Here is a 26,959-nt window from a genome sequence, read left to right as displayed (position 1 = left end):
AAGGCATTTAAGCCATCTGCCTTTCATGTTTAAGTTAGTACTCTTGCAAAAAAGCCTACAAGAACCATTAGAAAGCCCCCATCCGGATACCATTTGAATTTTAAGTGAAAAGTCTTGGAAAGCTTGCTAGAGATTTATCTGAATTTAAACATCTTAATTTTATCTACTAGATGTCCAGATTAATTGACTCATTTCTAGATGAATTTTCAGGTTTCATTTTACCGAGGCAGCAATATAATTGTGAATTCTATTCAGAATATCACTTTTCAACAAAATACGTTTTTCCCTTCTTGAAGAATCACGAGTTTAAAATTTTTTCAGAGTATAAGAAAATAAGATTTGGGGTTACAGAAATACTTGTTCATATTAAGTGTGCTACTTTGATTCATCTTTTGTTCTCTACAAAGGTCTGAGTTAAGTTAGGCACACATTATAGAAAAAGTATATGGATAAAGTCTTTGTTTATAGTTTGCTTGCACTTGTTACCTTGTGTGCATCATTTTATTACTTTTAATCTCCAGCCATGTTTGCATTTATCATAATATACTGCATAGGTGATTATGGAAGATAGTTTTGAAGTGGCCTATTATAAAATACTGAGTTCTAAGGTTGATTTATAAACACTGTCCAAGCATCGCCATCACCAGTAGCTAATCTTATTCAAAATAGTCACTTCACTGCAGTGTTGCCATAAATTCCTGTAGACTGATTTTAAACTAAAGTTAGCTTCTGCCAAATAGTAATTGAAGGAGCTCTATTTCTCTGTGCCAGCTATCTGTCTCAATAAACGTAAAATCTGTGGTTCTTTTCAGAGCTACATTTACTGTAGATATTAATGAGCTGTTGACATGTGAAATTTCAAGGATATTTTTTAAGTGATTTAGAAAAGTAATTTGCAATTTAAAAATGTGAAGATTGGCACTTAGGTTAAACTTGAAGTTGCTGAAGAAAGGTAGATCAAGACTGAAACTTGATTACTTGAAGTGAATATACTTCCCATTCCGAGTGTTCATATGCCTAGGACTTTCTCCTGATGGCTTGCTGTGTTTTCTGCTTCTGGTCATTGGCTTATTTGCCTCTTGTAATTACCATATCTTTATAGTTATGTACTAGTTTGGTTACTGAGGATAGAGCAATTGGAGACGAGGTACGTTTAGCTACATTTTGATTTTCAGCATCTGGTAGCGTTTGTAGACTACAGTTTTACTATTTACATCCTTCCTCATTGACTTAATAATCTTTCAGTATAAAGTTTAATTCAAAGGCAAAGGAGTGTCAAGATGCAGGATTTTAACTCCTCTTCTGTGCCCAGTTTGCTCTGCCTACTTATCATGTCCTGCTTTTTGACACTGGTTAGCTTTCTTAATTTTTGACCTTGCTTTGCCTGTAGAGTACTTGAATGTTCCTTGTGTCCACAATTCTGTTTTATCTGAGCATCCAGAAGCATGATGGACACCCTCCTTGTACCTTCCCCCTCCAAGGTACCTGCTTTTGTAGTTTCACTTCTTGCTAGACAATCTCTCACTTTTGTCAGAACTTGTAAAATATATAATGTAATACAACCTGTGTCTTCATACAGCCTTCATTTTAATCTTTGACTTCTGTAAAGTGAGGTAGCTGTGGAAGTACATCAACCAGAGAGCAAAAAGGTTGTATCTCAAAGCAAGTCAATTTCTTGCCAAAGAAATAAAGGAATTCTTTAAACTTCAGTAAGGGAATCTAGGCAAAAAAATGTTAATTCTGGTATCTTTTGACCTTTTCTGAGAGAAGTTGGTTTTATTTCTGGTGGGGTTTTTTTGTTTTTTTTTGTGTATGTTCTCATAGCAGAGATACTGGAGAGTAGAACATGGTCTCACCCAGTCCATGTTAATTTACTTTAGTCATGTTCATATCCCAGGACATAATGTAACATAAGTGACTGCCACCATCACCCTTACATTGAGCTGAAAGATCTCAAAAGCTGTTTGGGTTAAACCCTTCCTCTTGTAAGGCAGGGAAGTGTAGTCCACTTCTCGTGCTCCTGAACACAATTACTGTGCCAGAATGGCAATTGTTAATACATTTGACTGTGTGCTTAATAGGTAGCACATGAAACTGTTGGTTTGAAACATAAGTCATTTTGTGTTCAGATCCTTAAAATCGATGTGGCAGTAACTTCCTTTGCAAAAGACAGCTACTCTGATGGTTTGAGACTTCTTTCTGAAAGATCAAATGCAGGACAGACACATACAGGCAGCTCGTGGGAGCAGTCGTGAGGCATCAGCAGCTTTTCTTCAGACATCACCAGCTTTGACTGCTGCACCATGGCTGTTATGACATGGCACCAAGAAGGGTAATCTTAACAAGCATAGGCTGTGAAACCCTTTTTCTCTTCTTACTTACATTTTACTTGTGTATCTCGTGCTTTCAAAACTGTTTAATTTCTTAATTTGCAGTCTCTCTTCAGAAGGACATGTTAGATATTCCCTTGGTTTGGGTTCCAAGAATATTAACCATTTGGAAACAATTTGCAGTTTCAGTGTTGTGGACTGGGATTTGCTAATTCTTTCAAGGTATTTGAAGAAAGATGGTGTTAGTAACTAAGTTAAAAATCACAAACTAGTGTGGGAGAAGAGAGAAATCAGCTGAGGTAAAACCATACTTGAGCTACATTTCCAAAACTGCAAAAATTACTTCAGTGGTTCTACTGCTTTGAACTACAGAGTGGAGATTTGCTAAGTGTGAAGTAAAAGCAGCAGTATTTTAATTAATGTGAAAATCCAGGTAATACATGAGAAGTTTTGAGCAAATGTAATCTAGGAAATAACGTATGAGAGAAAAAGAGAACTTCCGTGCTCTAACTTGGTAGAAAAATTAATTTCTACCTTTGCTGTTACACCTTCAAAATATTTCATGTCTTTTCTTACAGGGTAATTGAATTGCTACCCTAGAAAAGGAGAAAATATCCGTCTTTGTAGTTTGCTAATATAACAAGAGACAAGAGGAGTTTAGCCCTTCAAATTTTGGGGACAGTATTGTAGCTTTAATTAGGCTTTGATCTTGACCATTACTTTAAGGAATTCCTCGGTTCATCTTCAGGGCAATTACAACAAAAATACTTGGTTACAAAGGGCTCCTAATTGTAAAATCATTAGTCAGCCCTTTTCAGAATTCCTTTTCAAGATATTTACAAAAAAAGTTGGCTCATTATGGCAGTAATTAGGTCTGCTTTACCTTCCTTCTGCAGTGTTTTCAGATGAGAAAATTAAGCAATCTTGATTCATCATGTAATGCAGGGTAAACTCATTAAAATTCCAGGGGGAAAAAAAATCTGGAATTTCATGCTTCAAGAGAAAATTAATATTTGAGGTGGTATGGCTTAGCTTGGGAGAGGTGCTCGGATGCCAGAGAGGAAGGACAGCTGCGATTCATTTTCCATTTGAGAAAGGCCATACTGTCTTCTCAAAATGGATGGATCAGCGCTTTGTTGAAAAGATTAATTCATCTCAACAGTGGTTAAAAAGAAAAGCACTTTCAAAGGAAAATCCACCTGATGAACAGAGGAATGCTTACATCAGACGTGTCTGACAGCTCACGAATCAACTTTTGTAACTCTGTGAACATAACATTCATTCCTCTTACCGAAAGTTTTAATTTGGAGTACTCTAAATATGCATGAATTTATACTAGTGTAGATTCAAGAAACCCAGTCCTAATTTTAGACAGGTGTTTTCTGCAGTTTCTGTGATCAATGGCCTTGCTTTCTCTGACAGCCAGATTGTATTCCATATTCAAGGAAACTTGCAACTAAACAGCAGATTCCCTTAAAAATAAATCTTGTTTTTTGGAAATCCCAGAAGTGGCAGATAATATATGGATGTTGAACTTTTTAGTCAGTCATATCTTAAAGAAGCAGCAGAAATTAGCCTGCACTAGTGACAGCTAAAACAAAGCTGATTATCACTGTGTGCAACTATAAGTTACTGTTTGGCAATCAGTTGTTTCATCCTCATTGCTTTCTATTCTGTGTGCTACCAAAGTGCAGTTCTTACAAAGCCTCACGCATGTCATTCATAATAGTGAGGTAAGTATGAACTCTGAAGGTGATTGGAGTTCTTGGTTGGTAATGGATCTGCAGATAGAGCTCTTCTGCTTAAAGTGACCAAGTTGCATGGCAGGCTGTGAGCATTCTCCTAAAGTATAGAACCAGTCTTCCCAGTTGATGGCCTTAAACACCTCATTCTGTTGTAGAAGCTGGCCTTACTAAGTGAACACTGGATTTTGTTGTCTTTGCAGATGTCCTATTTATGTTCTTCACTATTGCCTTGCAGTAGCTGAAAGACTTTTTGAGGTCAGTTTCTAGTCAGGAGTGATTAGGCATTGTTTAGCAGACATCTGTCCTTCATATGCTAAGTAAGCAACATGGCATGGAGCATCACCCTCTGGTTCTGCAAAGGGGCTGACACTCTTGATGAAGTCTTTGTCAGTGCAGATAACCCTTGTCAAAACCATCCCATCTCAAACGATAGAATCTAACCTGAATTTAATTTTTCACTGTTATCACACTCACCTCTACAGTTTAAAAGTGGAGGAGGCTATGATAAAATTTGAAGTTATTTAACAGTCTCTGCATTAACCTGTAAAGTGCAAAATCCATCTTCCTCCCTAAATGTTAGCGGGTTTGGGGTATTTTAGTGTATGTACTAACATTAGTTATCCATCCAAGAGAGTATTTTCATTATCTTTCACGCTTCTGAGGTGCCAACATGCAGTGCCAGAAAACAGGGCTAAATCCTCAAGTGATTTTTATTTATTTTGTGAGAACTGGTGATTTTATTTTTTATTTTTTTTATTGCTCTATTATTTTTCCCATCAGAGCTGTTAAATATCTAAGCTGTGATATGCATCATGAAAGAACCTAATCCAACTGATGCTGAAATATGGATAGAAATTTTTTTAAAGGGAAACAACATCATTGATTAACGGAAGAACAGTTAATTTTTTGTGTTTTAAAAGAAGGAAACTAATATTTTTCAAGCAATAAAGTGGTAAATATAAACTGAAAAGTACTTGGGGAGGTATGATCATTTTGTACAAATCAGTTCCTTTGGCTCCACCTACAGTATATGCAGTTCAATAAGAATTTTGCAAGAGCATTGTAACAGTCTATAATAATCATAATCTGTTCTGTAAGCAACAGATAAATTATAGAGTGAACTTTCCTTTGACATAATGGCCGAGAGATGTGGTTTCTACTGTCTGGACCCAATTTCAGTTCACTTAACCCTCCTCTGCATATCACCCTCATGAAGCACTGTTAGTTCAAAAGTGACATGTAATGCAATTACTTTAACTGCTACATCGGCTTCAGTCAGAAGCAGCATAACTGTGCTCGTGTGACAAAGCTGTGAGGTCCTGCCACAGCCTGATGTGAAAAACCTGAAGTGGGTGTTATGAGAACTCTGTTGAAACTTGCAGGCTTGTTGGCTGGGCTGCGCGCTAAGTAAAGGTAGCTATAGTGGTGTGCATATTGGAGTTAGAGGTGTACAGTCAGTCTTGGCCAAGAAGCAGTATCATCTGTATTTTCCTCTTATTGCATCCCATGTGCTTTTTTAGCATTATTCATTTTACCCTCCAAATACTTTGATTTTAGACTGTAGTCTGGTCAGAGATGCATACAAATGAGTGAAAATGGAATTTTGCATGTCGTTGAGAGTTCTGAAATATTATACCAATTTTTTGTATTCTGCATCTCTAATATCTGTCATAGAAAACATTTTGAACATCTCAAACTTGTTTTTTTCTTAAAACCTGAAAAGGCTGTGTTTTATATGCCCATCCAGTCTTACTGTTGGTTTGTTGTTTTTTTATTTACAGGAAAAATTACTATGGTGGAAACTGGGCCAGCTTTAGTTTTTCAGGATTATTGTCCTGGATTAAAGAAAATCAGGTAAAAAATTCTCAAATTACTTCTTTTAACATTCCCGAAGGTTAAAGTTTGTTTGTGTAATTTATTACAAGACAAATTGCCACAGTGCTTTTTTCTCTTTGGTAATTTGACAGATCAAAGAGGTTTCTCCATTCCAACTTTACTAGTTAAGACTTAACCACCTGGCCTGGCATTCTAGGACTCTTGATATGCCTGATTTATTAATCTTACTGTGTGAGGCCAAACATTCTAGTGTTCAGTCATACTTTTTAGGTTCTTGAATTTATGTAGAACCAGCTACAGTATTGTTTTGATTCCTTTCCCAGCACCTTCTGGTCTTCTCCTATTTGATTATTTTCCACCCTGATATTTCAGTACTTTTGTCTTCTATGCTTTCAGACAATTCTTCTTAATTACCGGATCCTTCCACTGAAATGTCCTGTAACCAGGACAAAAAGATGAATGTTGATAGTGTATTTTTCAATGACCAAAGTTTATCTGATTCATGGCGGTACCCTAGAAATCTTCTGAAGAGGGTATTTAAGAGATTGAGCACTTGAACTATATTGGCAAATGGATGTTCATATTATTTGCTGAAGTGTTACAAGCCTGTTGGTCCGTAGAAGATGGAACTTCTTCAGTTCAGTCTCATGCCTATTTATTACATAGTGCTGCTACCTTCTGGCGTGATCAGTGGAGTTGTTCAATGTCAGAACTTGATATTCTCAGGGTGCTGTTACATGATGTAGAGATTCCTGTGTGGGCGGATTAATATGATACCCTAATTACTGTATATTTTCTCATGTGGTCTCCATTCAAAGAGTTTTGTCACAAAGTTTGGAATGAACCTGGCTGTGGCAAGACTGGTTTTTAGCAGATTGTATTCAAAATTACATTCAACTGTACTGAAACTTGTATTTCATTTAGCACTACATTCTCAGATTACTAAAACTAGCAATGTGCAAATGTTGGCATGCTATAATAAAGTAACTGGCTCTAACTGTTAGAACTCGAAATATCAATAGAAAAAAAACATTAAGACAGTTAAAATGATTTTATATATATATATAATGGTACAAATTATTTGGACTACAGAGATTTATATTTCAAGAGCAGCTGGTACAGTACAAATTGTAATTTTCTATTTGTTCTTTGTAAGCAAAAGACTGGTATCAGTGATGAATGTGAAGATTGGAGAAAACTGATCCTTGAGAATGAAGAAGTTATTTCTCTTAGCAAGAAGGATAAAACTATTCAACATGTAGAAGATTTCTGTTTTGGCGAGTAAGTATAAATGCAGAAATATACAAATAATTTTATATGCCTGGAGCTAAATAACTATATTGTACTTTTGGCTTCAAGCATTTCACCACACTACCATATTGCATGTTGTCTTAGAAAGTAACCATGACCTCTAAAATGTGCCTAATGTCCTTGTGCTTTTGTTGAAATCACTTCAGTGAAGCTGATACTTTTTAAATTATCTTGTCTGGTTGCAGCGTCATCTGTTGGTCAACTTTGTGAACTGGTAATTTACTTCTGAGTGGAAAACAGAAGTGTTGTGTTTGTAGGTATTATTATCAGAAGATTGTTAATTTCTCCATTCTTGATTAGGCTTAAGACTCTTGTTCTCATACTAAAAAAACCTAGTGTAAGTACATGTAAAATGGGCTAAGTACACAAGAACAGGAACATAAATAGCCTGTAGTATTGTAACTATGGAATATTTAATTGTGCTAAAATGATAAAGTAATATTTGCCCTTTTCTGTTTTTATATTCAGTGGATTTACCTTACTCATTAAACAGTGCTTACCCATCATGCTTTAGAAGGAATTGCATGGTTGAAGGCTCCTGACAATGTAAAAATAGCCTTTTTGGGCTGTCACCTTCTTTCTGTTTTTGAAGTAAGGTAACTCAGCTCTTACTTTACATACATGGGAAAAATACCTTCTTAGTTTGAAATACACACTTTTATTTCTGTGATTAATTGTTGCATAAGCGCATGAAGAGTAATCTACTATCTTAGGTGGTAAATATCTTTCTGTTAGGTATTTGTAGAGGTATGTCTGCATTAGCAGAAGTTAAGAATGCAAATTTCATTTTTTGTTTGGATTTTCAAACAGAAGTATGTTACTTTGTTATATATAGATAGATACATGCCATGCAGAAGGTAAGCTATTTGCAATGTCATATTGAAAATCAAAGAACACCTAAAAGTAACCTTGTGCAGCAGTAATGCTGAATAGTGCGCAAGCATGGTAATGAGGAATGGTAATTGTATGGACCTCATTTGAAAATTGAGCTATTTATTTATGTTTATCATTTTTATCTCTCGGATTTTTGCACTGAATTGAACACTGCTCTGAATTCCTGAAAGGTTCTTTGTGACAGTTATTTAAGTTGAATCCCTTCAATAATACCTTAGGTAGCTGAATGAAACATTGACAGATATTCATATAGAAACATGTATTTCTTTGTGTAAACATCATAGGTAGGAGGAAAAAAAAGTGGTGTGAATTATAATAATACAACCTGAAGGTCACAGGCTAAGAATTCTGAAGTTCTGTATTCCACAGTAATTGCTGCTTGATTGTATTGCAGATAAAATGTTACCGTTATTTTAAAGCAGCATCGCTTGAATGTTGTACGTGTAATGATGTTGCCACAATAAATATTGCTCAGAACCAGTATTAAATCAGTTTAAATGTTTCATAGTCTCTTAACTTTGCATATGATTTTCCTAAGAAGATGTGATACTAATGGCTGTCTCAAAGAGTCCCCTAGCAGTAAGTTTTTACGCTTTGTAGAAGTAAGCATTATATTTCAGTCAGGACAAAATAGAAGGTTCTACTTTAAAGCGTTTAACTCAGCCTGGCGGTATGATGCTGTCGTTCTTGATTATTTAAAAAAACCCCATACAAACACAAAACCCCACAAGAAGAATGGTAATACTAATAAATCTAGCAAAGAAAAAGTTTTCCAAAATAACTTCAAACTTTCTGAGAGAGTCAGTTGTTGTGGTTCTGACAATTTACACGTTCTGGCTAGATGCTGTTGGTTTTGCTTAATTTTTATAACTCCTATGAATTAACCATTAAACATTTATTTTGAAAGAATAAACAGCTGGGTAGCAGTATAATATACACAGTGCAAATCTGAAATGAATGGCCTTAGAACAAAGTGCATCCATCAAAGGAAAAGAATACTGTGTCTACAACAAGCTGTATTGAAAAAAGGCAAATGGCTGAAAAATAAATAGTGAACACCTGTGCTGAATAAATTAACCAGCTGGTTGGCAATTTTTCATTTGACCTATCTGAAGGGGTTGCTGTTACAAGGCATTAATAAGACACATTCATTTTAAGATATTCCTTTGTTAGTACCATTAATTGATGAATGGTGGAAGATAATATTCTAAATTTACACAACAATTTGTCTGCAGATGTATTATTTTTTTTCGGAATTAGGAGAAAAATTGTCTGTACAGAAGTTCAATTTGAGCCGTTTTTATAGACAGTTCTTAACATTATTCAGGGATATTTGTTCCTATAGGAAGGATGTCATGAATTTAGATTATGTACAGTTTTTGACTTTCATTATAAAATGTGTAGAGCTGCAAATCATGCAGATTTACGTAGTCATTAGTGGGAATTGAATAGAAATTTAAAATATGTAAATGTAACGTTTTTGTTACACTGCTTTTCAGAGTGACAGAGGAAAAAATAAAATGTGTTGTGAACCTAAATTTTATTTTGATTTAAAAAGTAATAATCAAGTATGTTTAAACTGAGATTGAACCGTACATTCAGCTTAGGAGAAGAGAGAAAGAAAATGCACCTCTGACTTTTTGTGTTTTAAAAGGCTTTGGGATGGGTTAAATAACAGCTTCATTCTTAGTTATCGCATTCATGGCAACAGCTTTTGCAGTTTTCACAAACACCATGTTCTGAATTCCTAAAAAAACCCCTTAAAATCCAGAAAGAACTCCAAAATGTAATTGAATTTCATTTGTGTTTTTAGTAGAGTTTACTTTTTTTTTTAAAGCATTTGAGAAAGTACTTATCTCTCTTTGATATTTTATAGGTATTTAATGCTTGCAATATGAAGCTGAAAGACATAATTAATGTACAGAAACATACTTCTTTCATTAGTGCTTTCCCTATAGCCGTTCCTGTATTTCCCAGGGCAATGTGTAACCCATTCATGAATAAATGCTTCTTGGTGGCTGTGCACTAGTCCAAACTCTTACTTTCATGAGCCTATGTGAGCTGCATGAGATCATAAGTGAGGAGCAACTTTGAAAGGATAGAGGGGTTTTCCCCATCTTTAACAGAGTTCCTGCTCCCTGCTTCAAGGCTACAGATGTGAAGGAGTGGTTTTATATGCATACTGAATAATTCTTTGCTGTTCAGCGAATTTTAACCATCCAGGTAGTTACTGAAATTTTGTACTCTATGTTTGCAGGTCACCTTAAAAATCATAGTTCATTAGTTTTCAGCCAAGATTAAATTGTTTCTTCAGTGCATTAATGGCTTGTGGTATAAAGATAAAAAGATAGAGGGAAATTATTGCTGAGCTCCTTTCACTTACAATGACACTGATTTGATTCATCTCAGCTGGTAGTATAAACTAAAATTCCAAGTTCAAAAGTACTAGTTTCTAAGGTAGATGTCATTGAAGTTCAAGATAAAAAGAGTAGATGAGATTACTATTGGAGGTGTGCTTCATAAGGGGAGTTTTAAAGAATTGAGTTGTGAAAAGGCAATGGACTATACAGAGTAAATTTTGCGTGGTAATGTCTCATTTTGACTGGCTGCCTTCATCTGCTATACACAAATTTGTAGCAGTGGCATAAGAATAACACATAAATAAAAATGAGTTTCCTCATTGCTACATGAGGAAACTTTATTCTGTATGGCTGTTAGGTGAACAACTAATTAGAATGCAAGGGCAGAGTCAAAAAGTAATCTGAAAGTTTTACTTAAACTTCAGGGCAAAATTGCCTGCTGCTTTTATGGACTTGGGATGGTAATAGATGCAAAGTAGTCCCAGTCATATAAAGCACTTCTGTTTTCTTCAGTGAGTTAGGTTTTAAAATGTTTGAGCTTAATGACTCTAATGCATTTACACATTTAAATTTCAAAGGGTATTTTTAATCCATTGGAAAAAACCTAATCAAATTGCTTTACTGTTTCTTGTTTTAAATACTGTATTTCTTTTGTTTATGTAGCTGTGTTATGTATTGTGTTTCACCATGAGAGTTTTGATTTTGATTTTAAGCGCATTCCATCTTTTGAGCCCATGTAAAATAAGAACTAATTATTTTTCTATTTTTTTCTCAGTAAGGTACTCCTCTTGAATTACAGCTTTTCAGTCAAAGACCCAGTATTCTTTAGTGGGTGGTACACATGATTTGACCAGGATAAAGAAATTCTAATGCTTTTCATAGTAATGCTTGAGGTTTCCATTCTGGCACTGACTCAAAACTTTAAACAAGTTTTTAAGACTTTTTTAAAGACTTTTTTTTCCCTCTTCTTCCCCCTGTGTTTTTAATCAGTCAGGATTCAGCTGAAAATGTTGAAGAAGCCGGTGCATTGCTGAAGCTGCCTGCCTTTGGAGCCTCTGATGTTGAAGGGGTTGCTCAGGAATCAGAAAAGGAGTGCACACCAGTGGAGAACACCTTAGCAGAGGTGGAGAGCCAGGAACCAGAAAAGGCAACAGGCACAGAGCCAGCAAGCACAGTAGAAGGGAATGATCCAGAAATAACCTCTGAGAATGAAAGTTCTCATAGTGCGGCTTTAGAAGAGTCCACTCCCGAAACTGGATCTGCACTCTCAGAAAGTTCTGCCCAAGGACCAAAGAAAATCACATATGCCCAAATTGTTAGAGAGGGCAGAAGGTTTAATATTGATTTAGTTTCCAAGGTAGGAACTGAATGATGCTTTTCATGTAAGTACATTTACTTTGCTTTAAAGGCTGGAATTAAAAAAAAAAAAAATATTGAGGAGAGCTCACACCAGTACCCTTGAGGCAAAAAAGACGCCTGTGAGAAATAAGCAAGAGTTAGTACCCTTAAAACAAACACAAGCTATTTCACATGTGCTTTTAAGTGTTTGTTTATAACCAGAGACCATAAAACGTAGCTTAGAAATACATCCATAAAAGTAAATTTCCTGAAATTTAGCACTTGAGTAATACCTGCAAAATTGCTCTTTTTAAAAAATACAGTTAAAAAAATTGTATTTTTAAACAAGGAAAATCCGTCTTCCTACAGATCTTTAATGTCTTTAAAATGAAAAATAGTTTTCCTGTTGGAGAGCTTCCTGCCTTTTAGATTTCCCTGTGAAATTCTCATTATATCTATACTCAAACTAAAGCACTGGATTGTAGTAAATTTTATTGGAAAGGGAAAAAAATAATAATTAGATATGATCCATAACATACAAACTAACTAAAATTAGTTATTATTATGTTGAATTCCTACTAGTGTGTGTTTTACTTAGAGGAAAAGCTGTTAGTCTGACATAGTTATCATACTGTTTGAACTTTAAAATCTGCCTTTTATATGTAAAAGGATATGGCCCTGGAAATTCAAGTTAAATGGAAATTTTTCTTCTGTGCTTTAGGTGTGTATTCTGCAGTACAGGGAGGTTTGTTCAGGGTTGAATGCTTAATTTTTCATATTCTGCCTGGAAAAAGTCTTTCAAGCCTCTAGAAACTGGAAGAAAACCTTCCTTCAATAATGTATTCAATGCTTTGTGGAGACACTACAAAATGCATGATTTCAAATTTTGGCTCTGTGTTCCAAGTATCTCTTTCATGCGTGATTGGAATGACGTCATAAAAAACATAGTCATTGTATAATGGTTAAGCAGATAATACTGTTTTGTATCCTTTTAATGCTTTTTCTGCACCATTGCATTACATAGTGTTAACTGCAGTGAATTCCAGGAATTCTGTCTGAAGAGTAGTCTCCAGAGCAAGGCTAGTAGTTCACATTACTGTCTCCCTGGCCCTGTGACACAAACTTTATTGTGGTGTCCATTCAGTATTCCAGTAAACCTTTATCTTGAAAACTTCTGTGTGATTAAGCAGATTCCAACACTCAGGGCCAAAAGCCTTGAGGCATTTTTAAACTAATCTCCGATGCTTTTCAGTTCAGACATATGTTGTCAGTTAATAGTTACATTCCTGCCCCTTCAGGATTTCATAATATATTTGTAGTGTCTAGAAAGAGTAAAGGTAGACAGATGATAATATAGCAGAATATGACTAAATCTTAACAGAGGGGTTAAGGAATTTACATTTAGGAAATGTGACATTATCATTTCAGGTAATTTAAGAAACAACTAATGATGATTTACACAGACTGTCACCTTATTGGAAAGTGAAGGTTGTAAAATGCTGTGTTCAAGGATATATAACATATAGTACAAAGAAATTATTCAAGATGACAATGCAAAATATTGTCTAAAGCTGTGATTCCGAGACTAATAGAACTAAAAGCAATAGAATGACACCTTCCTCCTTTCTCTCTTATGGACTGCTTTGTCTCTCCCTTTCTGTGCTTGCTTCAATTCATTTAATACTATGTTACACGTGTTACATTTTGATACTTTTATTCAGACTTTACTACGTGTACTTGCAAATGCTTGCAGAAAATGCCTTACAAGTGAACGCTGTTGGTATCACTGTTTTCTTTTGGTGTATGCCCTTTACTCATGGCTTTTTTCTTCCCTGCGCAGTTGCTGTACTCCCGAGGTCTGTTAATTGACCTCCTGATCAAGTCGAACGTTAGCAGATATGCAGAGTTTAAAAATGCAACACGAATTCTTGCATTTCGAGAAGGAAAAGTAGAACAGGTATCATAAAATAATGCACTGCATGTGTTTAATCTTATATTAAGTCAAGAAATCAGTGTCTTGAGAGTTTTGTAACAGTAAGCTAGTATGTGTCCTTAAAGATTGTGAGTTTAATTTCACCTCTGGAATGAAAAGGTGTTTATATGTGTTTATATATAAATTATTTTCTTTTTAATAGCTAAAATAAGAATGTGCAGTCCAGCAAATTATTGACGTAACTCTTTACATCGTGTCAAATATTCAGACTGTGATTGACTTGGCAGTTAACTCTTAAGAGATTCACAGGTTTTAAAATTTGTAGCATAGATTTGATTTTTCTCTCTGGTACTAAGATATCATTGGTGTGATAATGGCAACGGGATTTTGGCAAAGTTAATAGAAACTCTTTGGATTAACTTCTGCAGTCAGAGACGCAAATGAAATTGAAGCAAAATAAAAAGGGGAAGAGGCTGAAAAATATTTTTTACAATTTTGATTGTGGAAAATTGATAACTTTTATTATAATAGAAAATAATGGAAAGGAATATGTTAGAAAATAGCCTTAATAGAAATATTTATTAGGTAGCTAGACTATAGAGTTGCTTGATGCTTTCCACATCCAGGGTATGGGAAGTATCTGAAATTATTAAAACTCTTTTCCAGGTACCTTGTTCTAGAGCAGATGTCTTCAACAGCACACAGCTCACGATGGTGGAAAAGAGAATGCTAATGAAATTTCTGACATTTTGTTTGGACTATGAACAGCACCCTGAAGAATACCAAGGTGGTGTTTTCGTTCAACAGTATACACTCTCTCCTTCTGAGTTCGTTTAGTTGTGCACAATTCCGATAGCTCTCCTGTGTTTTCACGCAATTTATTTTTATGGATTCATTTTTAAAGTATGCTTTGGCCTTTTCATGACCTTTTCAGTGCAGTGTTTAAATTCTTCTACTTAAGCATTTCTCTTCTACTTCCTACATCATTTATTATTTACATTTGTCTTTAACAGTGAAATTATGTATTACAGCAAGGTTGTGAAATGTTTTTTATCATTTTTAGGTGTTTTCTCCCCCATCACAGAGATTTTTAAGATGTTGTGATGTAGCTGAATTTTCTGTTGTGGTGGTGGGGGGGGAGAAGTAATACATAAATAATGGAATGTTGCCACCAAATCAGAAATTGAGAAAATGCATTTTTAAACTTTGAAAGTAAATGTAATTTAATGTCTTTTAGTTGTAGAAGACAAGTTCAAAGTGCCTTTATCAACTCTTGGCTCATTTAGATGAGGAAAAATCTGAATATATTTGAGCCATAATGTGCAGGGAATAATGAGCATTAGGTCAAACAGGAAAATTGGCTAACAGAAGGAAGGTGCTTTGGGTTTATGTACCTCAGGGTACAAAGAATGAAGTGATGTTCTCAGTTCTTGGAGGGACTAAAAGTAGACTTAAGGCATAAAATAAAAGAAAGAAAAATCTGTCCAAAAGAAATAATGGGGAAAGAGGAATAGTTAAACTACTGACATGAGTTTCAGACTGAAGCATATCCATGCTTTTGTAGCTTGACAGTAGCTCAACTAGTCAGTATTTTTTAAAGAACCTAGTGTTAAAAAGAAGCAGTTGTGAAGGTACTGGTGTGGTTACTTGAACAAGTCCCTTAGACTAGGTACAAACATTAGAGAAAATTATTTTAAACATATGCAAGAGAGAATTGGTCAATCTAGAGAATGATCTGCTAAGATTAGGAGAAGGAGAGTCTGTGATGAACTCGAGAAAATCATGAAGGGGGAAAAGCTCGTTAGACTGAAGTGGTTTATAGATTACAGGTAATATCAGATTTGCTGCTGCTGGAAGAAATGGAGGTACTCAGAGTGAGAATATAGGTGGTATTTAGAAAATTTATTAAGTAAAGAAAGGAGTCACCACATCAATTTTAAATGAATCCATTGATTCATGTACCTAAATGACATTACATTTATTTTACTTCCAGAGGCAGTTAAACAGATTTTGTTCCTACATTTTGAAATAGCCTGGAAGGTAATTGGGGATATTTTGAGTCAGACTAGTCTAATGTAAAGACTTCAGAAATTTCAAATTGCTCTTGGTGAGATCATTCCGTTCGTGGGAAGGCAGACTTTTAATAGGGAGAGTTCATGAGAGTGAAGCATTCTTTTTTTCAAAGCTTTTTTTTTTTTTCTGTAAAATTTGGAGTTATATAAGAAGTCTGAAGTGAGGAAAAGCTTGAGAGTTTTTTTTAGAATGCTGGAACAAAAAAACCCTCTCATTTTATGACTTGCTGTATGGCTGCAGAAAGGGTAATAAGATATATTTGTAATAAAACAGTAGTTGAATCTTAAACGAATATGTAGCTAATAATACCAGTTTCAGCATCGATGGAAGTCTTACCTGTCAGCTTATCCATGAGTGAAATAAGCTTATGAGCAGATTTCTGAGTAATGTGAAAGTATGATGTTGCTTGAATGCAGTCTTTTCCTGGGAGGGGAGGGGATAATTTAGTTATTAGCATAATGAGTGTTTTTCAGAGATATATCAGTGACATGCAACACTTGCATTAAGCGTTCCTGAAAGACTAGTGTTTCTTGGAATTTCAAAATGTGTCAGCAATAGTATTCATTTTAAGGGAGATATGGCTCCTTATCCCTGTCATCTTTGTGTGCCATCCAGACTTGTTTGTTGCAAGTCATCGATTTGAAATAAATACTGTGCCTTCTCATCTGTGGGTTAAGACACCATGTGAATGGCTTCTCTGCACACCGTGTCAGTATGGATACTGTTCTTGAATGGGTGCCATTCAGGTTGGATATTTTGGGTAATTTACAGGAAAGAGCATCCCAAGGCACGTGAATGGATTTTTGTTCGCAGTTGCTCACTTTCCTCACACAATTGAGAAGTGGGTTTAGGTAAGTCTAACATAATGAATGATTGAAGCCGTATTTGGAGTTTGCTTTCTAGACTGTTGGACACCTGTACAATGCTTTTGCATTGGTTTGAAATATTTTAATGGAGTGATATTTCTGTCTTCTGAGAAAAGTCACTTTCTGGGAGTAGATGTTTTTTTAACTGCCATTGACTTGGATTATCCATTTTCAGCAAGACGCTTGTTGAAAAACTCATTTGCTTTTGTTAATTTAAATACAAATGTGCTTGTTTAGGTTTAAGCATATGAAAAAAAAAACAAATATTGTACCCTTTACCTAAATTTACTCTTTCCTCAGACTACGAGAACAGTACATTTGCTGAGTTCTTAAGAACACGGAAGTTAACACCGAGTTTGCAGCACTTCATTCTTCACTCTATTGCAATGGTTTCAGAGACTGATTGCAGCACTCTTGAAGGTCTTCAGGCAACAAAAAAGTTTCTTCAGTGCCTTGGCCGCTATGGCAATACACCATTTTTGTTTCCACTGTATGGTCAAGGAGAGATCCCACAGTGCTTCTGTAGGTAAGCTTCACTTTTCTAATGACTGTCTTCCAAAATGAAACCCTGATGCCAATAGATATCATTCAATAGGAGTCATCCTGTTAACAATTTCCTGTTGGTTTTATTTGCTTTACATCTTCATTGGATGTGAAATTCCCCACCTCAGAAAAAGGCAAAAATTAAAAAATAAGTTGGAAATGCTGCTACTGTGATGTCTGGAAATGCTAGAATCCTTTATTTTCATGAGGTACACTACCTCTAAACTCCTAGTGATGCATAATTTGTGTAACTTTTTCTTAATACCTTTTGTACTTCAGAGTGTTGGCTTATGTTGTGGTGGACTTGGCAGTGCTGGCCGAATGGCTGGGCTTGATGATCTTAAAGCTCTTTTCCAACCACAACCTAAGAAATCCTGCGGTTCTATGATTGCATTCCAAATGTAACTTTTCATTGCTGGCTGTTGTGGTGGCTGCCTATGGTAAGAAGTACTACGAAATGAGGAGGAGATAATTTAACTCGTGCATAGCTATCCCTTTTTAAAACTGACAGAGGAGACTCAGTGCCATGTTTGTCCCAAAGGATCCCTGTTCATTTTGGTAGACTGAGGAAATTTGTGGTTTAGTCTTCCTGAAGTTACAGGAGGATACATATTTTCAGTTTGTGTCACTAACCAATGCTGAGGGCGCATCTGACATTTTAATAATGAACGGGATTTTTCAGAAAGAAGTGAAATTAGGCCATGTGTCCAGTTTATTTATTATTAAATAAAGTTATGTAATCCTTTCACCTTTGTTATGTCACAGACTTATACAAACAGGGCAACTGATGTGAAATCATGTCTTATCCTCTTGGCATCATTTTGTAGACCACAAGCTCCCACCTATGACATACTGAACAGCATATAAGATATAATGAAGCCTTATTACACTGAACCATATTCATGCTGTAGTTTTACACTCCAACATCTTAAACAGCAGCCATATTTCTCTATTAGTTCAGCCCTAGAAAGTAATTAAACCAAAAACCCTGTATTGACTCCAGGATAAAACAAGATCAACTCTACTTGAACTGTGGGCAGTGGTAATGTAGTCTTCAGTGTGGTTCCTGAGGTATGCTAGGGACTGGAGTTCTAGAAGAGGAGTTCTTGATGGATGCTTTTGGGGACCATTAAGGATACATGTGCAGAGGGTGGGTGGTTTTAATTTTCAGTTGTTTCCAACAGTTCAACTGGTTTTTAAAAGGCTGAGGGGTTTTTTAATCTTTTCTTTTGCTGGCAAGCAGCCTTTCCATCTGCTCTGTGTGGGTTTTTAATGTAGTAACCTGTAAGTCTGAAATAAACATTAGCTCTATTTAAAAGAAGCAGTATTGCATGGTGAGGCCACTTTGTTGTCTGAGTGATATATTTGTATATCGTTCATTTAAATATCAGTGCCAAGTCTTACCTGCTTTGTTCTTTGTTGGTGGACAACTTCTGCTTTTTACGTCTGTGCTACTATTCAGGAATTCTGGTTTACAGCACGCTGTTGGACATTATCTTCCTGTCTTGTCTGCGTGATGGATTCTGTTTTTCTTCTCTGTAACAGTACTTAAATTACTGCTAGAACGGTGGCCTCAGCAGCTTGAGCCTGTTTGTCAGTGTATAGGATGGATGCAATTATATGCTGATAGAAACATTCTGGAATAATTGTCAGAGTTTGTGGAAGGTATCTACAGAGTAACTGGTCGGCACCAGCAGCCAGCTGTGTTGTGCAAGGTCTTATTCAGACTTAGCAACAAATGAAGGCCTATATGATGTTTATATGTAGGTTATCTAATGCTTTGCTTTGATCATTAGACAGCAAGGCATTGTTCTGTGCTGCATTGACTAGAAATGCTATGTAGCATCTTTTGTCATCTCTACCTTAAACTCTGTGAAGATTTTAAAAAATGTGAACCTATGTAATTAGGTGTTCAGACAGAAAATTTATGGACAGTAATTGTTTTAGGTAAGTACTTTGGACACAGTCATGCAATAGAACTTGTGTTTGTAGGTTTTTATGATGTCTTTCTGTGTCCATAGGTCTTCATGTGGGACCAGGTACCTGTACATGGCAGGTGAATACATCAAAATACTACTAGAGACACAAGTTTTGCAGTTAAACCTCTTTGACTTAAGTATCTGGGGAAAAAAGTAGATTTAATAATTAAAATGAAAAATAGGGGTTTAGTTACTTTTTTTCCCCTGTAGGTTCTTCTCAATTTAATTTTTCTTGCATTCTTGTAAGCCTCTTAACTTTGTTATGTATAATAGCCAGCATGTGCAGTTTTCTGATCTGTAGTAGCAATATATTTCAAGTTGGCAAACGTGGTGTCTAGAAGCCTTGTAAATAATCTTATCAGAAAATCATTCTGGCAGTGTTCAAGGCCAGGTTGGACAGAGCCGTGGGCAACATGGCATAGTGCGAGGTGTCCCTGCCCATAGCAGGGGGTTGGAACTGGATGACCATAAGGTCCTTTCCAAACCATTCTGTGATTCTGTGATCACAGGAATTTTTCAGATGGCATGAACTCTCTATTTATGTCCATTGATTGCTGCATTTCAGGGTTGTGTTTTGCTAAATTGTAAGTCTTCCAATAAGGACTGTGTCTTAATAGTTGAAGCAAATTACTCTGTAAAGGCAAAAGGTGATTATACTTTTAAATGGTATGTATTAAAAACATTTGGATACAAAATAAAGTCTGAATGTCTTTGTGATTGCATTCTGAATTGTTCACCTAAAACCAATTATTTTTGAGATTAATTAGAATTTTTATATGTGGTCTGCTTTAGGTATTCTGTCTTGCTAAAACTGAGCAGTATCCGAACAGATATTCAGATGTTCAGACTGTATAGTAAAGTGGTAATGCCACAACCTATACATCATACCCTACAGTTTTTATCACCAGGTTATCAGAGTAAGGTGTCACCTGTTCTGTGATTTCTAACCACCGTTCTATATTCTGTTTTAATGTAAACCTCTTAAGCGTTTCTTGCAGCCAGTTACACTGTGTGTTCTCATCAAGGCTACTGTTATAAATGGCATACATGCATATTTATGTGAATGAGTCAAAGACATTTGTAAGTCATATCCTTGCATTCTAAATGAATTCTGCATAAACAGTACAACATTTTATAACTACTGACGACACTTGAGTGAGTAAAAGCTGTGTTAGTTCTTTATTGGCTTAAACAGGTATGGTTTAGGAGAGAAAATTAAACTTTTATATCACTGTAATGTACCACCCAATATGCCGAGGTACAGATGCGAGATTTCTGTCTCCATAAATTGGATTCGTGGTACAAGGAAGGTCATTGGAAGCCTCACACTGTTCTGAGCTGACAAGCAGCTAAACTTTACGGGCTTGTATAACAGCTTCTTTTGGTTCAGACTTCTTGGTATGAAACTGTTACGTCTCTTCCTGTCTAATGAAGTAACAGAAGTATGCTTAGTAAAAATAATTATAGTAATAGGTTATTCTTGAGGAACATCAAAGCAAGCCTTTACATTTGGTATGGTAAATATGAGATACCTGAACTTCAATATGTAAAGCATCGAGGCAAATCAGTGTATGTTTTGCGCTCTGCTGTTAGCATGTTTGTTGTAAATCTGTAATGCAGCTTTCATTTTCTTGACAAAAATGTCACTAAAGAAAAACTATGATTGGGCATCATTGAAAATGCTGAAGTCTCAGTGATACAACATTTACAATAGTTAGTGTGATTTTGATGGGTTTTTTTCTGGTTTTAGAAAACATTAGGGAATATCCCAAATATTTTTTTTATATAGGAGTTAAATGTTAAAACTGACAGCTTCCAAATTTTCCCCCTAATGTAACCTGAATCTCCTTTCTTCTGATTTTTCAGATGCAAAAGCTGTAAGATTATTATTTTTTTAATGCTTTTGAGGAGTCTTTGGAAGTGCTATTTTCCAAATATTGTTTCATAAAGTTCACTTTTACTTTTCACCTCAGTAAAATGCGCCCTTTATTTTCAGTTTTGCATTGAGAAGTTTTTCTGGAAGCTTTGAGTCATGATTCTCTTCACCTGTGTCCAGTGGATTTTTTAATGGATGATAGTTGAAGTCAGTTCAAGATTGTGGTCTTTCTTCTGTGATTTTTCTCTGTGGTTGCTTTATGAACACTGAATTTTTTTGGAGGGGGGGACTGTGCATCATTTCTCTTCAATTTGGTTTCAGATTCTTTTTTCTGGGCTCTTGCAAGTATGAGCATCCAAAGGGAAGCAAGACTTTTTGAGAAGCAGTAATCTAGTTTTTCCCATTTGATGTTTTGGAGGGATTTGGAGACTCTGTGCTGTCTGCCATCTCATAAAGGCTCTAAGAGGTGACAGACACATCATGTCTTTTTCGTTTTTGTTGAGACTCATCCAAGAATTGACATGTGGCCATGATAATAGGTGCTGAGGTAGTAGAATCAATTCAGGTGCTTTGCTGTAGGAATTGGTGATTCACTATCTTTTATGGGTAGTCAGTTAATGACTTGCATTTCCTATAAATAGGCTTTGAAATTGTACGTAGTGTATGTATTTGGTGGACAGTAAAACTTTTTTTAAGTAGTTGTTACAGATTCTAGCTGAAATTAGTCTTTTTTGTGTCAGTGGCAGTGGCAGTAGTAATTTTATGATGGAGGAAGGCTCTGATTTGAGACAGTTCTCTTTTGGTCCCTATATTTACAAGAAGATTGAGATTCCAGGTGAGATATGATGGATCATATGACTTGTTTTGGAAGGTTCCTGTATATATTTCAAAAATGAATAATCAGTTTTTACCCTTATATTTGAGCTATTATCTCATACAAATGTCAAAGCTTCTGAGGTAGTCTCAGGTACTTCAACATTTCCAATTATGTTCCTGTTACAATCTCTAGGAAGGTTTTAGTGTTCTGAAATGAAAGCTGGACTTCAGGAAACCTGACTGTAATAAGCACTTAGAATTTCATTTCATTTGAACCTATACATAAGTATCATGTCTCTACAATAAGTAAAGCAATATGTATAACTTGTCTGTATGTAAATTGTATGAATTGGCATATTAATGAGAAATTCAATTGTGATTCCTTGTGACAATCAGATAGGACAGATCTGAGTCTTAGCATGTATGCAATTCTGTGCAAGTGTAAAAGAATTGCAGGTGATTTAAAAAACATAGGCTGTATCTGCGATGTGAGTTGAGTCCTGCATTTCAAAATACGTATTTTTGTATTCGTATATCTCTATCTTTGGAGCCAAAAACTTAATTTGATATTACTGACAATTGTCAGCTTAACCTGGTTTTCACTAAAATACTGAGTAGTCTGAGTAGCTGCAGTGCTGCTTTCCTTTTAATTGTTTTCAATGGCACTTCAGTGAAATAATAAAACTTTTCATGTAGTTTAGCTTTTTTAAGACAAACTTGATGTATTTCTCTTCACTGTTGGCAGATGAATGCAGAATGGGTAAGCTAGTTAGTGTGATTGTTTGTGGGATCAGTTGTTTGTTTTTTCCTCTAAGGAGAAACTCTTTCTTGGGATAAACATCAGGGAAGTGAGATAATCCATCATTCTGAGACCTGTTCACTAGTGATGGATGGATAGATTGCTAAAGTAACTCAATAATCTTTTTTTTTCAGGTTATTCACAGATCAGTGAGCCTTGTCGTTAATAAAGCTATGGAATGCTTTTGTGTCCTTGCCCGCATTATTTCTCAGAATTTGACAGGCAAAGACTTTTAATTTGGAAATAACCTTTGTTGTGAAATGCATTGTAAGTTATGAAACTTTGAAAATACCTCTCGATTTTATCTTCTCAGTGAGGTGTTTGTCAGTAATTTGTTTAAAAAAAGTGTTTACAAATATGAGGAGCTTTTCTACTCATTATTTCACTGACTAGAAATACGGCGCTTTTCAGAAGTGCATGCTTTGTGAAGGCCTTCAACCAGTAGAATATATCACATGATACATTCACATGAATCATAGAATGTTGTCGAAGTATATTGATTTCAGATCCCTAACTAGGCATGGAAGTTTTCAGATAAGAAATTGTATTATAGTGGTTAGAATACGTGCTGTGGCATGGGAAAAATATATGTAACATTATGTATTAAAAAGGCTGAGAATAACTTACATTGTCCTACTCCCATTCTTGATCAGTCTTGTTTCATTTTACAAACATACTTGGAACTTAAGAGCACAAAATACAAATGCTTAAGTGAGATGATATTTCTGTAGTTGATTTAATAATTTAGAAGGAATTGTGTGTATCTAACGCATTATTTAGTATTATCTCTTAAGTCTTCTAATAAATAAATCACTGCTTACATGGGGATGTGCAGATTCTGGCTTATGTATTCTTCCTGAGAATAATGACTAGGACATACAAATATGTTACAGCATTATCAGGAGATCTATGGAAATGACATGAATGTTTATTACTGAAGCAGATCTGGGATGTAAATGCAAATGTAATGTAACGGAGTCCTTTCTCGTTAAACTAGAAGGCAGAGAAAGGTAGGTCCCAAAACATTACAGAATTAGTAAAACAGTCCTTGAATTTCATTGAGGGTTAAGATAGCTTGAATTCTCTTGAGGCAGAAAATACGTAAGTGGATTTTACAGATGAGCTAATGCTTGGTAACTGGTTTCTAGTCACTCTTTTTTGTGTTTCTGCCCTATGGTAATGATCATCCAAGCTCCTCTTTGAGGGCAAAGCTGTTGCGTAATTGCAGCCAACTGACGTTATACAAGGAACAGCTTCAACTGTTTTGAGTTTAGCATCCCAGAGAATGATTCTTAATGTAAGATTTACTAAGAAAACTATCCTGAAAACTGTTTATGTAATTTCTGCCATTGTATCTTTTGTATCTTGTGTAATTTCTGCCATTGCTCTTTTATTTTTTTAACCAGCAAACAAGCAAAACACCACAGAATGCTTCTGGAAAGAGCAGTTGTGTTCAGGAGAGGAAATCTAAAATTTAACACAAAGCTGATTTTTTTTTTAATGTATTTTATCAAGAGGCCTGTTACCGTGCAGTAATCGAGCCATCAAGAGTTTGTGGTTAGACTTGGGTTTTTCTTTAATCAGCATTGGAAGATCTCTTTTCTGCACACACAGATTTTCTCCCTTCTAAGTGTTCCAAGTTGTAGGATGTCACATATAATTTCTTTTTTCATAAAACAGGAAATTAGATTAATCTTTTGCAAAATACTGCTTTCAAAATCCTTGTATGCTAAATGCATTCCCCCTGTAGAGTTTCTTTAGTTTCCTGTTGTAGAGAGGATTGTTCTCAAGGGTCTCTCATCCCTGTGTACCTCACAGGAACTTAGCATCTTTTTTTCTTATTCATTAGAAAGTAGGAGCCAACAAGAAACTGAAGTAGGACGGGTTGTTATGCTCTCTTGAGAATTGCAGGTCTGATCTGTCAAATATTTCTTCTAAAACTTGTCCTGCAAAAAGTAAGGATACAGCAGAAAAAGGAATGTCACAGCTGCCGATTTAGCAGCTGAACAGCCTGTGTTAAACTTGCAGACAAGCAGCAGCCGAAATGGCCGTGTTCTCATGTAGCCTGTGTTGAACCAGAACTCTTCTGTTCAGTCACTGCTGTGCTTCAGAACCGCATTTGTGCTTCAGAAATGACATTAAGCTAAATATCTGCTATTCTAAAGCAGATTTTTGTAAAATACCATGCATGTATGTGTTAGCGCTTGTTCTTGTAGTTATTACATTTATGCAGCTTCAATATTTCTTAAACGAGGATTTTTGTTCTGTGGTTATTTTGAATGGGCAAGATGGGAAATGAGTTCTGTAGTTGAACACTTGTAGAAGACGATAGCTGATGAGCACATAATTACAGACAATTTGTGTGGTGTTAATGAGTTTCAAGGTGGTTAGTTGGTTGGTTTAGGAATTTATTAATGTCTGCAACCAAAACTACTTTTTCACCACTCTTAGAAGAGCTGTTCAGAGACTCTACAAGAGTCGTTAGTAATATGGCTCTTGTGTTAGTACTGAGCTTGCTAATACTGCAGTTGCTTAAATTACTAACAGTTTGTCAAGTGAAAATGGAACTTAAACACGGTCTCACTTTTGTCAGCAAAACTTTCTCAGGTTTTAGAAACAACTTAATAAATCTACCTTTGCATGAAGTGAGACTGGAAGTCTAGGAACATAAAAACGTATATGAATTAAGCTTTTTATTGCAATGTCTTCTAACTTTTGAGTTTCAGCAAACAGAATTGGAATCTTGAGCTATAAAAAGCAGCGTTGACTTGCCAAAGCCCTAAACTTTCAGGTCACATAATAGGAACCCAAACATTAAAACTTTTGGAATAGTTGCACTTCAGTCAGATTTGGCCACTCTGATGCCATGAACAATGAATAATCCTGACTCTGAAGTAGACTTAAATTATCCCTGTTTTGTAATGACGGAAAAAAGTGCACAGAGTGTCTGATGCATCATGGGGCAAGCAGGAAGTTGGTACGTTACTCAGATACTTGAGTTTAGCGTTCTAAAGAGAAATCAGGTACACCAGGTCTTATCTTGTTACCTGTTTTATTGTCAACTATATGCTCTACTAGAATTCTTCACAGTATGTGTACATTTCTATATATAGAAATATATATATCTATATATGCCTAAATCACATACAACAAAAAGAAGCTATTTCTTAGTTTTAAAATGAAATTTGGTTTTTTGAATCACTAGAAAAAAATACAGAATACTGAATTGGCTATAAAATGACATTTGACTGGCCTACTTTTTTTGTTTGTTTTCTTTTCCCCAATCCCTGTCTCAGCTGTGGCATTTCCTCCTGAAGCTGTCGCCATTCCTGCCTGCTGCGTCTTTCTGTATTAAAAGAGTTTGCTGAAATTAGCAAATATGTTAGTTCTCCCCCCCTGGTGTTTTGACTGGGAGCTTTACCATTACAGCAACGCTTTCTGAAGCATTTCCCAGTCACAGTGCTTGTGTCTTACCATGTTAAACAGAAGATCTGGTGAAAGAAATTACCTTGCTGTATGACTACAAGCATAAAAATTGTAGTTCCTGCCAAATACTCTTTTCGAAATTAACTAATTTCTGTTTGATAACTGTGCAGGGACTTTCTGACAGTTTTAAAACTGTCGTTTTGCTAACTGGATTTAGAAATGGGGATGATTCTCTGTAAACTTTTAGGACTTCTTGAATTTCACAGGAATGCTGAACACAGTCTTCAGGAAAAAGTCAGTGTGTTTGACTCTTCTTTGAGCATAGTTTTTTGAACGTAATTCTTTGAGCACATAGTTCTCCAAATGAGAGGACAGTTCTGGTTCATGTCAATTATTATCTCATCTCTTCAGTGTTGTTCTTTGGTTGTGTTTGCTTTGTAGGGGGATTTTTGTCTTCATCTGGGTGTGTGCTTATACTGGGTTTGGCTTTTTTGTGGAATGTCTGTGCTGGGAAAAACTATACTTTTAACTGCAGCCATTTTGTTTATTTGATGTGTCTGTATGCTACTTGATAATGTTTTTTAGAACATAGAACAATATTGTAGGAAATGCTGAAGTTCTACAGAACTGCCAGGAAACACGGGATTTAACATAAGAACCAGGTCACAGCTTGCTCTGTGGGTAAAAATAAATTGAAAGAGGACAATCCATTAATTCAGCACTTGGCATGTTTCTCTTTGATCTTTCTCCAAAGCTTGCTGTGCTGTACATGCAGAATTCATCTTTAAGTAGATTTTGTTATAGAAGACTGTACGGTTCAGGAAAAAATATTTA

General features: G+C 35.6%; 1 protein-coding gene across 1 annotated transcript in view; it reads left to right on the top strand.

Moving 5' to 3' along the window:
* LOC133215595 (rab proteins geranylgeranyltransferase component A 2-like) overlaps positions 1 to 26,959 on the top strand; it is a 66,096-nt gene that overhangs the window by 13,117 nt on the left and 26,020 nt on the right. Inside the window, exons 3-8 of the mRNA XM_061359673.1 lie at positions 5,857 to 5,929; positions 7,068 to 7,192; positions 11,467 to 11,833; positions 13,655 to 13,771; positions 14,414 to 14,534; positions 16,987 to 17,212. Coding sequence (XP_061215657.1) covers positions 5,857 to 5,929; positions 7,068 to 7,192; positions 11,467 to 11,833; positions 13,655 to 13,771; positions 14,414 to 14,534; positions 16,987 to 17,212 — 1,029 coding nt within the window. The remainder of the gene's footprint in view (positions 1 to 5,856; positions 5,930 to 7,067; positions 7,193 to 11,466; positions 11,834 to 13,654; positions 13,772 to 14,413; positions 14,535 to 16,986; positions 17,213 to 26,959) is intronic.

This window comes from Neopsephotus bourkii, unplaced genomic scaffold (assembly GCF_033783945.1).
Source record: "Neopsephotus bourkii isolate Nb327-2 ecotype Australia unplaced genomic scaffold, CSIRO-AGI_Nbou_v1 NB_991, whole genome shotgun sequence".
NCBI classification, from domain to species: domain Eukaryota; kingdom Metazoa; phylum Chordata; class Aves; order Psittaciformes; family Psittacidae; genus Neopsephotus; species Neopsephotus bourkii.
Note: the sequence above shows the minus strand (reverse complement) of the source record. Positions and strands in the feature narration are given on the sequence as shown.